This window comes from Diceros bicornis, chromosome 1 (assembly GCF_020826845.1).
Source record: "Diceros bicornis minor isolate mBicDic1 chromosome 1, mDicBic1.mat.cur, whole genome shotgun sequence".
NCBI classification, from domain to species: Eukaryota; Metazoa; Chordata; class Mammalia; order Perissodactyla; family Rhinocerotidae; genus Diceros; species Diceros bicornis.
Window position 1 is genome coordinate 9,026,031 of NC_080740.1, and position 17,587 is coordinate 9,043,617.

The window sequence follows — 17,587 nt, forward strand, 5'->3', positions numbered from 1 at the left end:
GGCTGTCTCTACTTGTCTGGTACCTGCCCCTGGGGTGATTAGAGCAGGGGGGTGTTGGCCCTGAGTGTGAGAGCCTGATAAAGGGGGTGGTTGGAGTGTGGGCTCTGGGTTGGTGGGTTTGCACATGAGAGTGGTACTCCTGTGGCAAGTTGTTTTCTATCTCCAGGAATTAGCTAAACCTCGGAGGGGCAGTCCCTCTGGTGTCAGCAAGACCCCAATATATCAAAGCATCAGAAAATACGAAAAATAAAAAACAGGGTTAATACAATTCCCCTCACCGTGACGTTTGTTCTTTCCTTTAAATAAGCTATATGGGAATCAAATTATTAGAAGGCTACGCAGTGAGTATCTAATCAGAATAAGGGTAGTTAGTTTTATAATTTGAGATTTTCAAAAGGTTCAGGTACTGGATGCCTGATGGGTGTGCCTCCACAAAGAATATGCCAGGCAGGTGTTCGCCACCTTCCCTGGGCACTGCTTGGATGGGCACTGTCGACACTTGTCTCGGTAACTGGGGTTGCCGCGTCCTCCACAAATTTACCCTTGCCATGAACGGTATTGGCTGTACTCTGGAAATCCTAGCCACGAGTAACCAAAAATGGCACCTGTCAAACTAATGAATGAAGGGTCATCGTACCTTTAAGTTCAAGTTAAACCATACTTTTACGTTGTTAAAATATAACTTTAAATATATATATATTCACACAGACAAGCACACGGCCGATTCCTGTTGCAACACCTATGACTTGCCATCGAGATCCCAGTGACATATTCCACTTGAGGGAGTGAAAAGTCCCATTGGATGGTTTTACAGTCAGGCTCAGTCTCAGCTGCTAAAATGTTCTTAGGATTGCTAGAAGGCTAAAAATTTTCCAAATATGGCCAACAAAGCTTTAATCCTAGTAAATATTTTTTTTATGTTGGGATGAGAATAGCAACAAAAGTGATTCTTTCTTTGTTTTCTATTTACTCAAAGTAAACAAATGGGGCACAATTTCTCTTGAAATTATGCTGAAATATTTACCATCAGTATTTGAGATAAATAAAAATGAGTGATAATCAAAATGACATTTTAAATCTTTATTGATACCATTTTATGAACTAATCCAGTTACATATTCTTCCAAATTGTATCCTCACAGCTTAAAGCAAAGTACTTTTCTCAGTACTAAAACTTGCAAAAAAGGGTTTAGCTACCTATAAACATCAGGCACAATTCTAAATTCTGAATCAAAAAATATTTCTAATGTAATTAATATTAATGTTCTTCAAATGGAAAACCTCCAATTATTTTTTTTCAAACAAAAGCCACAAAAAATTAAATAATTACTATGTACATCACAACGTGCTTATATCAAATTACCCAGAACAGCATCATGCCAATTGTTAGGATCTCCTCCACTGATGGAAGGCGAAGAAATAAAGTTTTATATGACAATCATCAAATTAACACACTCAGGTTTTGTATAGTTTGATCTATTCTTTGTTGTAAAACAGCTAGATTGAAATAAGAACTCTTTATATAAACACCACATTTTGAAATCGTATAGATAATTTAGTCATTTTATAATACTGTATGATGGTAGCATGGTATTCATTTATTTTGTTAGAAGTTATTCACAGGTCCTAAAATACTAGATGATTGGAATGTAACACTAGGGAATTTATCCTTACATATCCTTATTATTTAAATGTCTAATAATTATATATCAGAAATAAAAAGATATTGTTTAATATTGAGTGAATATTTAGTATATTTTGTAATTAAGTTTCTACTGGCTTTCTTAATTTTAGCTAACCTAAGATAATCTAAGAATCAGTTTTTCTTTTTTAAAACAAAGCAAGCATTTAGTTTGTATTTGTGATAAATCCCAAACTTTTTTCTTTCTCAGAAAGACAAGAATAATTTGATATAAGTAAAGAGGATCGTTTTTAACTTTTATATTATCTTGTTACTGGGAACCTATGGATATGCTTCAAAAAATAATAACAGGAATGAAAAGATATGGAGAAAGAAGAATTCCGTAAGATAATGTTATAGGAACGTTTGTTTAAAAAACAAAATAAAGCAAAAGACAGCACACAGACACTTGGCCTCGGTTGTCACTAGCTTGTAAAACTCGGAGCTGCCGTTTTGACACTGACGAAGCTGACAACATGAGTATTAGCTGCCCAGTCTACTATAATGGTTGACCTTTTAAAATTTTAATTAGATTTTCACCCATCTGCAGTCAACATTTTTTAAGAATTAGTTCATTCTTTCTTTGTGGCTTAGGCTTATTGATCATAGAAAATTTTATAACTGTCAATGTTTTCTTTTATGCTTTTGACCTCATGGAAAATTAGAATCTTTCTTATTTATTGATTTGAAATGTTCAAAGAAACTTATTGACTTGAACACAATGTTTCCTAATAAAATATTTGGCAAATCTGAAATTTTTTAAGTTATCTCCAACATAGGTGACCTTTGTTCTTTGCTGATTTTTGTTTAAATTAAAAACTGGGACGACATGAAGGTTGTTAAATATTGGAAGTTTTGAGAAAAATAGCTTTAATTTTGTTTGAGAGAATTTCCTCAGCAGAAACTATATATTATTTGTGTGTTCACAGTACTTAGTATGATACACAGTACATTTTGATCTCCCTAACCATTATGGATTAACTGATTACAAGATTTAAAAGGATGAACATTTGAGATTTCTTCTCTAGTTCTATATTTCTGATATAGACATTTGATCAAAATGTGTCTTCTAGCCATCTCTTAAAAATTTACTAATTGCTTAATTTGTTCTGTTTGCAATGATTGTCTCCTTAACAACATTTTCTTACTTTTGACTTCTTTAGGGAAGATAGGAACTGTTGGCATAAGCACTTTTTGACCACAAGAAAGAAGGCTGGAAATCTTATTGCTGACATTGATATCTGAGATGGGAGGGTGCGGACTCACATTTAAGGGTGGTAGAAATCCTGGTCTGGTCTGGGTAATACCATGATCTAAAGGGAAAGCTCCTGAACCACGCCTTTCTAAAACTGCATGATTTCTCCTGCTCAGGGGCCCTGGGGGGATATTCTCCAACAATTCTTTGGACCCTGACAACAAGGAAGAAGAGGGTGAGAGGATCTTTTTCTTTCCTATAAATGCTTTGCCATCTTCCAAGGTTGCAGGGGTTAGACCAGCTGAGAGCTGGGAATCAGAGCTGTAGTGATTAGCCCCTGAGTTTCTTTTCTGAACTATATTTCTTAAGGTGGAAGCAAATATTGTCTGGTTAGAGTCTGGGTCCTGGTCAACAGGGATTTCAATGCATTGTTGATTTCCTTCTGAAAAAAATGATTGATAATTTATTTCATCATATGACATCTTTCTTGAGCTCGCCTGATCAAAGGCTCTTAGCAAATGTGCAGTGTCTTTTATATCAATGCTTTGGTGCCTGGTGATGAATCGCTTGGAAAGTGCCAGCCCGTTGGTTTTGTAGGATAATTCTTCCTCTGGAGTAATATCCTGGAGCTCCTCTTGCAAAGAGGCCACTCTGTGCTGGTGCATTAATGAGGGGGGACTCTTGATCCAGGGTGGGGCCTGGGGTAGCTTGGGCCCATTAGGAGCCACAGCAGGCTTCCTCACAGGGGAGCCTGGGTCCAGTGTATCATCACTGCTTCCTGAGGGCTCCAGATCTTTAAAGCCAAAAAGTGTCATTTCGGTTTCAGGAGAATATGGAAGTGGCGACGAGGCTGTTTTTATGTCTATTTCTGAAGGAGTGGCACAGGTGGCTGGCGCAGGACTCCCGTCTGTATCCCCAGGAGGCATGTTTAAGTACTGTCTGGTTGTGTGCCTGCCAGAGGGTGATTTCGCTGTCGTTATGATAATGACCTCTTTCCCTTTTGCCTTGCAGGCACTAAGCAGAACTTTCAGGGTCTCTCTATCTTCTGAATTTATAGCATAAACGAGGGCTGAGTAACTAGAATGGTCTTGCAAGCTGAGATCAGCCCCACTCTTGAGAAGCAGAGACACGACTTCTGGACCGGCTTTTTCTAAGCAAGCATGCATCAGAGCGGTTTTCCCAGACTTGTCCTGTATGTTGGGATCAGCATTGTTTTCTAGCAGGTATTTAACCATTTTGGCTTTACTGACACTCTGGTGATCAACGTGTTTGCTCTTACAAGCAATCATTAAAGGCGTCTCCCCGCGGTCATTGCTCTCGTTAATGTAGGCGCCGCCCTCCAGCAAGAGTCTTGTGAGGCGAAGCCGGCTCTGATGGACGGCTTTGATCAGGGAATTTCCATCACGTGAAACTTCTACACCTTCATCCATCTTCAAAAGTCAGAAATCAATACCTGGGTATAAAAGAAGAAGAAGACCAATAGATTAGCCAGAATCAATGTCCCAATTTATATTCATGTTGTTATCCACAATTTCTCAAATATGTATAGAGAAAGAAGACATAAACGAGATTATGTTACTAATAAATACCGAGCAAAATAGTGAATTGCAAAATAAAAGAAAGTTTAGAATAGTAACAATGTTTAGGGAATTAGAAAGGAAAATTTACTTTCAAAATCTTCATTGAATATTCATAACACCAACTTAGTACTTCCCTAAATCTGACATTAATTAAACAATAATCCACTTATTTTCTACTTGTGAAAAATATTTTTAAAATAAGACTAAAATGTAAGTTTAAGCAAAAAAGGCAAAATTCTGTGTAACTGCAACTGAATCAATTAAAATATAGCATGTTTATGGTAGCTTAATGTAAAAATTTCATAGTATTATATTACTTAAACAAGCTCTTCAGTTAAATAACACAACTAATATCCAGATTTTCAATTTGAGGGGCTATGTTTATTTTAAAGGATGAAAAGTTATTCGGGCTACCAGACGTTAAAATAACGTCAGGAATTCACACTGAGATAGGAATGGTGAGCATGTGACTATGCATTTTTCTTGATTCCATTATTCAAATCATACACAGATTATGTTATGGGGTCAGCGACATACTGATGGGTTAAATTTTGACAGCAGTACATTTGCTCTGAAAAAGGAGTTTTCTAGGCTAGAAACATGAATGAAGACATGCAGACTTTATAAAAATTTTATTTTTATCACTAAAACTGAAAATTTGCTTAATTTATCTAAATAATTCAGATTCAATCTCTTTCAATTGATAATTCCATTAGTTGAAAAGCATTATGTCTTTATCTAGAGCTGAGGAAATGTCTGTCTTTTAACAGTCCTTAGAGCTGGGGAGAAAAATCAAATGGAGTTTATATAATACTTAAATCTATTTCATTCAATTAGCTAGTTTTTAGAAATTGGAAGTATTATTTATTCTACTCATTTACTTTTAAAATTAAGAATATGGTACATAAATTTCTACCGGATAATAGGTTAAATAATAAATATAATGACCTCTTAACAGACAGAAGAAGAGATGAAGAGAGCAGAAAGAAAGTGAAGAAAAAGGGGAAAGATAGACATGCACGCAGAAATTAATTCAACTGTAAGCTCCTAACATGTGCCGGGCACGGAGTCAGAAAGGTAGGGGCGCTGGCCCTGGGGAGTGGCCACGGCTGTCTGGAAGAGACGCTGGAGAAACAGCTGCTTACGAGTTCAAGTCAGGAGAACACACAGGCTTTAATGACTTGGGGACTGAAGGGGGCTTCACAGAGGCCAGCCACTGGAGCTGGGTCTTGAATATCGTGTGAGTTTGGCAGGCAGACAAAGGAGGAAGAGAGAAGTAAAGAACATTCCTTGTTGAATAACCTAGAGGCTTAAAACAGCACAGACATTTATCATAAATCAGGCTCTATTTACGCTGATATAACCAAACTTTAGGAAAATATTTTAGCAGATGGTTATAGTTAGAGTGAATATGGCAGAATACACACATCTAATTTTGCCCCTTCTTGAAATCCCCTAAAACTAAAGAATTTTTAGAAAGACATAAACTCACAAAGATAGCAGGAAAAGGAGAGAAGATGACAGCAACATTTTGGAAGCCAGAATGCAGATGGGCCAGTGGTAACTGACTCAGCCAGCCTGAAAAGGCTGTGCCTCGAGTCATTGGTGGTAAAGCTGAGAACTAAGTCCATGGACACCACAGAATCCTCAAAAGAGGCAGCAGCAGGAAGCTCTAGAACTGGCGGGTGGAGAGGACAGCTAAAATGAGGACTAGGTGAGAAGCTGTGAGAGAAGCGGTTGGATCCCTAGGTTCTTGCTACTGGAAGTGTGATCCCACCTTGTACCAGCAGCAGCAACAGCATTACCTGAAGCTTGTTAGATCTGCAGAATCTCAGGCTCCAGCCCAGACCTACTGAACCAGAGCCTACAGTTTAACTAGATCCCCAGGTGATGTGTATGCACATCAAAGTTGAGAAGCACTGTCTCAGGTCTTTCCTCCACTCTAGCTACCAGGAGATGGGACACTGCCCCTCCCAGCTGAGGAGATGTCCGGAGCTTTATTCTCCAGAAATGGTGAAACAGAGAGTATCCGGGCTGGGAGACACCGAGGATGTTTGAGGACAAGAAAATGGGGGAAAAGTGATTGTATGCCTACTGACCACTGAATGAAGGGACTCACAGCCCTCTGCCCCAACTCGACTTCAAGAAGGCTGGCAGCCACGCCCTTATCCCTCAGGAGAAAACTGCTCTACTCTTCTCTCAAGAATGTGACCTGCCTAAGAGAAAAGACAAGGCCTGACCACAGGGATCCCCCAACATGCCACCCAGATCATCCTATAGTGAGGCTTAAAGGTGACCATGTGCTCCAGACTTCACATGAGCTTTTTAACCCAAGCCCTTTAAACATGAGCAGACAGTCAAAACAAAAACAAACCAAAAAGCCTCTTATGTTAAAGATAGAGACCAAAACAAATAGAAAAAAAAAAAAACAAGTTGGAGAAAACAGATATTAGGAAAATGAAAACTTCAAAAACTTATTATCCTCAAAGGGATAAGATGTTTTAACCATGAAACAAGAATAAGATTCTATGAAAAAAGAATATTCAGAGACCACGAAAAGCTCTCAAAAGATACAAACTTGATACAAACCACAAAACTCAATAGAAAGGGTGGATAACATTGACAAAATCTCTAACACAGTCAAGCAAAAAGAATAGAAGAGAAAAAAGTAAGAAAATTAGAAAGCTAGACCAGGAAATCCAATATCCAACTAACAGAAGTTCCTGCAAGAGAAGGAGGGCAGGGGAGAGGTGAGCAGGAGAGGAAATGATCAATGAGATCAAGAGAATTTTCTAGACCTGAGGGACATTCGTTTCCAAATTGAAAGGGCCCAATTAGATCATAGCACAATGGATGAAGACACCCTGACCCTGGTGCATGGCTGTAAATTTCCAGAACACTGAGAACAGAGAAGATTCCACAAGCCTGGAGGCAAGAGGTGGGGAGTGGGAGGGATAAGTCAGATACCAAAGGATGGAAAATTAGAATGGATTCAGATACATCAACAGCAACAGTGAAAGACAATGGAGGAATGTTTTTAGAAATCTGAAGGAAAAATGATTCCCAACTTAAAATTCTGTATCTAGCCAAAGTATCAGTCAGGAGTTGGGCTACACACTCAAGAATCTACCGGCAGATGTAATCTACTAAGATGAAATGGTAGAACAAGAAAGAAGAAATGAGATACCAGAGGCTGGAGATCTTTATAGAGAAGAGGCGTCGAAAATCCCCAGGAGGATGGCGAGAGGAGATGCCAGGATAATGGAGGTACACAGACATCATCTCTGAGATCACTCTGCCATTTTACCACCCTGTTAACTGGGGACCAAACGCTCAGGTGAGCTTGCCCTCTGTTCTTTGATCTCCTTGCTTTGTCCTGACCTCATCTCTGCTCTCTTCTTCATGCCCTGCTTTCTGGGGCAGCCAGTGGAACTCATTTCAGCCCTGCTCAATTGTTCTGCTTTGACCTGCTCTGAGATCTGGGGATAAGCTGTGGGGAGAGTAGGAAGAGAAAGACTGAACGCCCATTCCCTTTGGATACACAGTCCCTGGTCTACACGACAGCCCTCCCAGAAGCCCTGTAATGGTGAGCCCCGTGTTTCCCCGGACTCACTCATGACTTTGCCCAGAAGGGGCTCTTGTAAACGTTCAGGGATGCTGAGCCAAACTAAGATCCAGAAATGGTTCAACTGATCTTCTCCTGAGAGCATTCATCGTGTATTGGCAATACTGACCTTTCTTTTATTCATCTAATTTTGTGCTTGCTACCCAGTTTTCCAAAAATAAACACTTAATTTACTTAAGGAATATACACTACTGGGAAACTGGGGGGGAAAAAAAAAGCAAAGAAAGTGATTAACACAAAAGTCAAGAGAAAGTTTCTTCTTTGTGGGGGTAGGGAGAACAATGCAATTTGGGAGGGACACACAGAGGCTTTTCAGGTTCAAGTAATGCTCCGTTTCTCAACCCGGATCGTAGGTACATGGATGTTCACTTTACTCTTCTTTAAATGGTACATATTTCACATACGCTTCTTATGATACTGCTATTATCTGTTGTCAAATAGAACATGTATATAGAAAAGAGCACAGTGTTTACGTAAAATATGCTTCACAATAAAAAAAGTTTATAAAGAGTCTACTAGGTCTTACTTTTTGCAGCATAATTCAGTTTTTGTGGTATTATCAATAGTATTTCTGCCTAGACTTTCAAGGAGTTTCAACTAGTAAGCTCCTGAAAGGCAGTATTCAAAAGAATATACTTTTTGTTTCCACTTTAGTATCATTCATGATGTTAAGCAAAGGACAACTACTCAATATATACAGACATAAATACAATGAAAGCGAATGACATGATTTTTGTCTCCCTGTGCAACGTTCCATAAAAGCTATTCCAGAGCCACACGTACCTGCAACTCAGGAACTTGGGAATTTAGGATTGTCGACAGCTTGGGTCCCAACTCAGAGGTCCATTCTGGATGCAAAGCATCTGAAAAGAGCTCACATAAGATGCTGGTCACAAAAGAAACCTTTTGTTAGCATTTTCATATACAAATGGATTTAATAAAGCAAAGAGACTCCGAGAAATGAGCTGGAATATAACATCACCTAGTTATGTTACTTAGAAACCACTTAGTCACTGTAATTCAAGAAGAGATACAGTATCAATCATGTAAAAACACCTTTGACCAAAAGTAGCATTTGAGAAACAGATGACTTGAAAACAAGTTGCCAGACAGCAGATTTCAATACTATACTCTCATATAGTCTAGTATTTGGGCCAATCTTGCTTAAAAAAAAAGAAGTTTTATAAGAATCTTTTGGAAAGATTTTCAAACCTTTTCACCTATCCTCACATAAAGGTCTTTCTCCACAACATGAAGTCTCACCACTTTCTGTCACAACTTTATCTCATCGAGGTTGGCATCAGGACGTTCTGGGAGAAGAAGGGGAGCTGGCAATGCCAGCTGGGATGCCTGAGGGGGGCAGTGGCCCCACTGCAGTCCTGTGGAAAGGGAGGGTGCTGTGGGCTCCAGGGCCTCAGAGATGCTGGGCAGTGGACCACTAGCTAGTGGCCACTAGCGAATCTATCTGCCAGGTGGGCAAGGCAGACCCCTCCCAAGTACTGGAAGACCGTCTAGCAAAAAACAACTGTCTAGCAAAAACAACAAAGGTTTCCTCTTTGTCTGTTATAAACTTTTAAATTGTTCACATTTAGTAGAGCAATTTTGAAATTGTTTAAACATTAAATTTTTCAGAGAAAAAAGTGGTCAGACACTTTATTCTCCACATGTACACGTTTGGTTCCCGAGTGTCTCGTTTTGTAATCAATGTTTTATTGGAATAATCCCCTCGTCTTTATGCCTTCACTCTCTTTCAGCTAGTTCTTTTTTCTTGCCTCATCCATTTGCACATCAAAAATGCTCGATATTGAAGTTTGACTAATTTACTCTTCATAGAGGCAAGCCCTACCTGTGGTGAAGACCACTTCTCTAGCCTCCAATTATCCCAGTTCAGAAGTGTTCTTGGCTCCTGTCTCCTCCTGTGAAACATCCTCACTGAGCACCCAGGGCTGATACTGTATTAACATTCAGGCGGACCCTTTGTTAAAATCTAGCTTAGACATGATTCCCAAGTTCAGTTACACCTTCCAAGAGGATCACAGTTCAACTGGAGAAAGTTCGGGGGTCAGACAGACCCAGATTTCCATCCTAACTCTCCTACTTACTAGCTGTGTGCCCTGGTCAAATCTGTCAGCCTCTCAGAGTCGGGGTCCTCATCTGTGGAACGACAATCATATCACATTCATCCTGAGGGGGCGTGATGAAATCAGACGACGTCTAGAAAGATTGCCCTGTTGTGCTTCCTACTCACTGCATTCTTCTTTTTAAAAATTTTATCTCAGAATTTAGCCTTCTTTTATTTTTATCATGTCTCTAATCCACAGGCTATTTAAATAACAGATAGAATATTTAAAGTGTTGTTTTCTTAGGATCTGTAAATAATGTTTGTAAACATAAATGGAATCTAATAAGTGAAAAATGGATAAAAGATATCCTTTAAGTGCATTTTCCTTATAATTTCCAAATACAATAATTTCAGTATTATTATAAGACATTAATTATTAAATAGCTGGATAAATTGCTTTTTATTTTAAAATTAGAATGTCTTTAACATCACTTGCAACTCATCATGGCATATTTTCTATACTCTCTTAGTGCCTCTATTCCCAAGACCCCACTAAAATTACAGTTTAGTTATTAAAAAATAATAATAAAGATATACATTCTGAAGAACAAAGAAAACTAGAGCAGAGATATCATCAGACAAGCAATTTCAAACAAGCTTTGGAAAGAGAGGGGGATGGTGGTATGGGAAACTGCATTAGCATAGCATAGGGTGCAACACAAAGCATCTGGGGAGGAGGCCCCGATGCCAAGGGAGACAGCTTACCCACAGGACCCACGAAGTTTAGGACCTGAAGGCCCCAAGTGACACAGAAAGTGGCGATGAGGTGCAGGGCTGAAATGAGAGGATGATTCAAAGTCTGTGGACAGAACAACCGGACCCCCAGATCCTTTACCCACTCCGCCCACAAGTAGACAGCCACTCTCCTAGGCAAGAAAAAAAAGTTTTCTTCTCTGAACAGATTGATCAGAAACGTTCCAAACTTGGAGGCAGCAAGCTGAAAGCAGAGCATAGAGTAAGAGTCTACAGGCTGGATGGTGGAATTCCCAGTTCTCTGTCCTGCTACCAGAAGACTGAAAGCCAGGAGAGGGAGGAAAAAGCCTTGGATCTTAGATGAGCCCTATTAAAAATATCTGTCGATAAATGAAGCAATTCAAATCATAGCTACATTTGCCCCTTCAGACACCCACTCTAAATGGAAATAGAAAGCTACCTGAAAATGTTATTCAAAATTTCATACTTCACTTGTGTCTTTTCTCTCCCTGGATGAGTTTTCTGTCAGCCAGCTGTCAGTTCCTACTGAAAGAAATCAAAGCTATTCAGAGTTACATAAACACCAATAATTTGTTCCACACATCTCTCCCATTTGGAGTCTGGTTTTTCAATTCCTTGTGAAGACATTTCTACAGTGTTTGTTCACTTACTCATATTTCACTGATTATGAGTCTGCAGAAGTATGTGGAGTGGATCCTATGCACGGCCATCCGTGTGTGTGTGTGCACGCGTTCGTGTGCGTGTGTCTGCAGGACTCAGCCTGCTCTTTGAGGACTGCTGGGATTGGATCCCCAGGTCCAGCCCGCATTCTGTGCAGACGGGGAGGTGGGGGCAGGTACGGGTGGGAATTCTCCCAAAGTCCTCTTACTGCCTGCTCCCCAGGACTTAATCAGATATTCCCGTGCCCTTTCTCTTATGTCTCCTTGTTTCTTGGATGGCCAGCTTCCCAGAGTAGGGTTCTGTTTTGAGCATCTGATTTGAGTGGTATGTTACATGGCAGTGCCACACGGCTGTGCTTTAAAAGCCGTCCTGGAGATGATAGGTTTAGCAGTTCCTGTGGCTTTTTCTCCCCAAGCCACCCTCAGTTTTCCTCTCATTCAGAGAGAAATATTATTTTCCTCTGAGCCTCTTACTTCACCTCCAAACAGGATTCGTGTTCCCTCCCATAAAGTTAGTTGTCTGGCCATGGTGGGGGAGGGCGGCAAGGGGGTGGAAATCAACAAATGGGTTTCAAGCTTGAAATGCAGCCCCTCACCCTGGCTCCAGGTTGCCCCCTCTTTGTGCTGCCCACAGGGGGACCAGAGCGAGCTCAGAGGAGGCAGCAGGCTGTGCATCAGAGAAAGGGCTCTGCCTCTTCCTCGACCAACCCTCAGGAAGCTGTTCCTCTGAGCCTCATTTTAGGGATAATATCTACTTTACAGAAGATGATTGTGAGGATTTAAAAAGATCCTAATAACACTTGCCACTTAGGAATTCAACAAATGTCGGTTGCTAAACACACATCACTAACTGGGAATCCTCTGGGCTGGTGGGGTCTGACAGTCGGAGGCCAAGGTGCCTGACAGGTTCTCCACCTTCTGTGTTCACAGGAATCACGCAGGGAGCTTGCTCAAAATAAGAGTGCAGGCTCCACTCCCAGATAGGCAAGACGGCGCGCTTCCTCTGTGCACCTGGAGAAGATCTGCCACAAACTCTCCCCTCAGTCCACTCTCACTTCCCACCTGCTATCAACCCCGCCTCAGGCTGCCACCAGGCTGTCTCCTCATCACCTCCAGGGGTCTGATGCTGAACTCGCCTGTAGGAGCAAGGGCACAGATGACTCCTGCAGCCCAGAGAGGAGTAAAGGGAGCCCACAGCTCCAGAGAAGAGTGCAGCCTCCGGTGAGAATGGGCCAGAGGCTGGAGGTTGCTGTCCTGCCCTTCCCAGCCAGGTCTGAAGAAATCCAGGGCTGCAGTGGGCAGCCCAAGGCCAGGATGCCGGGGCCAGACCCCCTTGGAATGAGGTGGCCTGCCTGCCACAAGCAAAATGTGTCTCCTCCCCATGCAAGGCAAGGGGCAGAGCCAGAACAAAAGATGCAGCTGAGGTTGTCTCAGAAATGTAATGACTTGCCAGGAAAAGTATTCTTCTCTGGCACCGCGTGTAAGAAATATTTAGAAACTGCCCATGGGGAGGAGTAGCTGGTAAGGTTTGCTGTGTTTCCTACACATACCCCAAAACCGCTGGTGTGTTCTAGTTACTTCGGCTGTCCCCCAGGCCTCTGGGGCTGGGCCCTGGGGCAGCTACACCCCCATCTCTCTCAGCAGACTCCCTCCTAGCACACACACATACACACACGCAAACCTATACCTTCAAGTCTCAGGGAACCAAGGTGATGGATTTCCAAGCTGTTGAGGATTCTGGCCGCCTCTCCACAGTCCCAGCTGGCTCCGGGAACCGAGTTCGTTTCCTCGGCTTTTGCCCAGAGCGGGAGGGAGCGAGCCCGAGGTGCTGTCGGAGAAGGGCAAAGGAAGGTGACTGGGGCGACAGCGCCGGGGCACCGGTGGGGGCGGGGTGCGCGTTTCGTCGCCTGGTCTCGGAGCCAAGGCAGGCAGCTGGCGGGCTGAGGCGATCGCCATCCACGAGCAGGGGTTCTGCCCAGAGCCGTTGGGGAGCGGTCCCCGCACCGCCGGCCCGGAGGACGCGGCCCTCCCCTGGGAAATGGCGCGCCCGAGGGGAGCAGCCATTGCCCCCATCCTGGGGCAGGCGCACCTCTGGACCCCGGCTCTCCGGTAAAGGGGGTCCGGGGTCCTGGTGCCAAGGCTGTGCGCCCCCGAGAGGCGCCGGGACCGGGCTGCCCGCCCCTATGTGGCTCCCATTTGTCGAGCCAGTGGGTGCAAACGGCTCCGCAGCCCCCAGCCCGCACCTCCCGCTGCCGGGCGGCGGGAGGCACCTGCGGAGACGCGCCCAAATCGGACGCTCTGACCCGCGCGCTCCTGCGGCCGAGCGCGCGCCGCTCCCGCAGAGGCGCCGACCCGCGCCCGCGAGGCCGCTGCCCGGATCCTCCCCGACATCCCGGGGCCGCGGGCTGCCCCCACTAATTCCCCGGCGCGGCCAGGCCGAGAAAGAAGCGAAACCCGCCTCCCGGCGGGAGCCAAGCCTGAGCCGCCGCAAAGCCCGAGCCGAGAGCGGGCGGGGACTGCGGGAGGCGCGAGAGTGGGCTCCGGCGGAGCGCGCCCCGGGATGGCGGGGCAGTGCCTCCGGCCAGGCCCCTGCAGCCGGCGGCCCTTGGTCGGCGCCGGGTCCCTCCGCGCTCGGGGCACTGCAGTGTCAGGGTGCGCGGGAGGGGCGGGCTCCCGGGGCCTGAGCGCACCCGGCGGGGCACACGGAGGCCGGGGCGCCCTGGGCTGCACCCTCGGTGCCCTCCGCCCGGCAGCCAACACTGCAAACAGAAGTTTCTGTAAGTGCCGCCTGCAGAGACGGCGCCGCACACTAACCGGGACGCGCTGTCGGGGCGGCGGCGGCGACTCCCACCTCCCGGTCGGCTCGGACCCGCCGCGCCGGCGGCCCCAGGGCGCTGTCGGCTCTGGGCTGTGGTCTTCCGCGGCTCCTCGGCGGCTCCAGGCGCGGATCCCGCAAGGTGCAGCCCTGTCCCCGCGCCTGCTCAGCGGAGAGGCGGGCGGCGGGCTCCGAGCGGGGCCCGCGAGGCGCGCACCTCGCCAGACGCCCGGGTGGCACGGCGCTTTCGCGGCGAGTGACGCGCGGCTCGGGCTGCGCTGCAGGTGGGGGCGGCGGGGCCAAAGTCTGTTGGGACTCCGGGGGCCAAAGTCTGGCCTCGGATGCCCTGCCTTCTGTCCCTACAAGTACACACACCCCAACCCGGCCACCGCGCTTTGGCCGGGGCGACTTGGCCCAGAGCAGGGCAGCAGGGTCTTCCCCACCGCAGGGAGACGGCCACCCCTACATCAGGGCTCCTGGTTCCTCCTGTCCTTATCTGCATCCCTCCCAGTTCATATCCACCTGGCCGGTCCACGTGTCTGGTCCCCACGGGTCCCTCTTGCCCCTTCCGGTCCCTCTACGCCCTTTAGGTAAAGCCGGAGTCTCACTTCAGGTTGGGGCGTTGGTGGGAGCAAACGCTCTTGTTTTTGTTTTTATGAGTTTATAACTTTATTACACTATTATTAAAACATTAATATAACACTTTAACAAAATTTCAGCAAATATATTTTATGAGTTAAACTCCACTGCGGGATAAAGAGAGATGAAATTAAGAAGCAGCAATGGTTTTAACTGTTCCTTTATCAGGAATCGTCAAGTGGAGAAAAGACCATGACCGTTTTTTGTTGTTCAGTTTCTAGTTTTGGGTCCTCAAAGGGAGAAAGTAGACTCATCTCTGGGCAGGCTTCTTTTATTTAGGAAAATAATCCGTTGAAAAGGGCCCGATAGTAAATATATGAAAAGCAAGTTCACAGGACATTTTAACCCAGAGTTGGGCTCTAGTCACCTGGAATCCTGGATCTGGGTTGCCCTCTGCCCACACCATTGTCTGGGGAGATTGGAGGTTCCCAGGGAGGGTCGGGGCAAATTTGCATGAAAGCACAGGTCTACTTGCCCCCACTTAAAAAAAATTTTTTTTTATTAATGTATATTACATATTAAAAGGTGCACATTTCACGAGTTCAATGAGTTCCCACAAACTGAAGCATCATTAAGATCAGGAGACAGAAGACTGCCAACTCCCCAGAAGACTTCCTCATGTCCCCCTTTGTGGGGACAGGGTGGTGGCTTCAACCAGCATAGATTACTTTGCTTGTATTTGCACTTTATAGCAATTGAATCATACAGGGTATACTCTGTTGTCTGGCTTCTTTCACTCGACGTTATGTTTAAGAGATGCGTACTGTGTGGTCATAGTTTGTTCATTCCTTTTGCCATGTAGTATTCCACTGTGTGAACGATCCTCCATTTATTCATCTTACTACTGGTAGACATCAGGGTAATTCTCAGGTTTGGGACGTCACAATAACAACATGACTACAATAACACTGTAGTAGACGTCTTTGGGGAACATGCACACGTTCCCGTTGGGTACGTACCCGGGAGTGTGGACTTGTGAGTCACGAACAGGCATCTGTTCAGCTCCTGTAGATATTGCCAAAAAATGGTTTTTCCAAGTGGATGGTCTAATTTTCTCTCCTATTTTATTAGTTTCCTATTGCTGCTTGTAACAAATTACCACAAACTTAGTGGTTTAAAACCACAGAAATTTATTTTCTTACGGTTCTGGAGGTCAGATGTCCAAATTGGGTTTTCCATGACTAAAATTAAAGTGTTGGCAGGGCCGCATTGCTTCTGGAGGCTCCAGGGATAATCCATTTCCTTGCCTTTTCCAGCTTCTAGAGGCTGCCTGCATTCCTTGGCTGGTGGCCCCTTACTCCATCTTCAAATCTCAATTTCTCACTCTCTCCACTGTGCTTCTGTTGTCACGTCTTTCTCTCCCTCTGCTCCTTCTTTCCCTCTGATCCTCTTACTTCACTCTTGTAAGGACCTTTGTGATTATACTGTGCCCACTCTGATAATCCAGAATAATCTCCCATCTCAAGGTCCTTAGTTCAACTTCACATCTGTAAAGTTCTTCTTGTCATGTAGGGCAACATAGTCACAGATCCCAAGGATTAAGACGTGAACCTCTTTGGGGCTCCACTATCCAGCCTACTACAGCCTACTACTACTACAGCAGGGTGTGGAACATAGAGATGGAGAGAGCCCCGAGTGAAAAAACCAAAGGACAAGGAAGCCCTGAGATATACTTCACCTGGAGGATTGGCACTAGTGACCTGGGTGTGTGCCAGGGCTGGTAGGCAGGAGAAGGAGGCTGTTGCTACAATATCACCTCTGGCCACCATCATCCTGGCACCACCAACGTGTCTGGGACTTTCATATAGGGAATGAGAGTCCAGGTTGATGTGGGCCCGGGCACCCTGCTGAGTGAAACATTAGGGAAGGCAGACCCTCCTTTGTCTGGGTTGGTAACAGCAAGAAAACAGCGGCGAGCAGATCACATTTTGCACTGCAGGCAAGGCCCTGTGTCAGCGGACAGTGCCCCCACCCTGTGCCATGTCCCTGTCCATCCATCCCCCAGGCTCTGGGGACTGATCTGCTTCAGGGTTGATGGTGGAATTGTGGAGACTGACTTCTCACAGTAGGTGAGGTAAGGTGAGGGTGGGATGAGGTGGCATAGCCTGCTAACCTAGGCAGGTGTGCCCGTGCCTTCATCGTAACTTGAACGTTAAAGGAAGATGACTTTAACATTCAAGGCTTGAGGATGAGGACATACAGTTTCTACCTACTTCTGGTCTCGTTTTAGTCCAGCAACCACACCCTTGAAGGAGATAGGACAGATGTCATTATCCTCATTTTACCAATGAGACTCCAGGGCTCCAAGAGGCTCTCTGGTTTACACAAGGAGCCTCAGGAATGGAACCAAGAACAGAATGAGCCTCACAGCTCTTCCTGCTGTCCATGGTGCTGCTCCACCGCCCTAGTGTGTGAGAGTCACTAAGACCCCAGGTGATGGGAGCTGAGAGGCAGAACTGACCCAAGGTGTGCAAACCAAATGGGACACATCCTACTTTATGGGTGAAAAGTGGGATTACCTGGAATATGAGACGTCCTGTCCTCACGGTTTTATGCCA

At 44.9% G+C, this 17,587-nt stretch overlaps 1 protein-coding gene across 9 annotated transcripts; it reads right to left on the reverse strand.

The window, feature by feature from the left end:
• Nucleotides 1-1,076: 1,076 nt before the first annotated feature.
• Nucleotides 1,077-14,424, reverse strand: ANKRD34B (ankyrin repeat domain 34B). 9 transcript variants are annotated; one of them, XM_058570607.1, is made up of 5 exons: nt 14,390-14,424; nt 13,263-13,403; nt 11,356-11,441; nt 8,864-8,966; nt 1,077-4,328 (listed from the first exon to the last, which is right to left on the reverse strand). In XM_058570607.1, the coding sequence occupies exon 5, from the start codon at nt 4,303-4,305 to the stop codon at nt 2,761-2,763; it is 1,545 nt and encodes a 514-aa protein (XP_058426590.1). In that variant the 5' UTR covers nt 4,306-4,328; nt 8,864-8,966; nt 11,356-11,441; nt 13,263-13,403; nt 14,390-14,424; the 3' UTR covers nt 1,077-2,760. The 9 variants fall into 9 exon arrangements, with proteins under 9 accessions (XP_058426590.1, XP_058379112.1, XP_058426614.1 ...); XM_058523129.1 differs by lacking the exon at nt 14,390-14,424 and adding an exon at nt 10,908-10,976 and having other exon boundaries at nt 8,864-8,943; nt 11,383-11,441; nt 13,263-13,693; XM_058570631.1 differs by lacking the exon at nt 14,390-14,424 and having other exon boundaries at nt 11,356-11,438; nt 13,263-13,693.
• Between the last annotated feature and the right edge of the window lie 3,163 nt (nt 14,425-17,587).

Coding starts and splice junctions, on each gene's coding strand:
- ANKRD34B (XM_058570607.1), bottom strand. CDS start 4,305: ATGGATGAAGGTGTAGAAGTTTCACGTGATGGAAATTCCCTGATCAAA.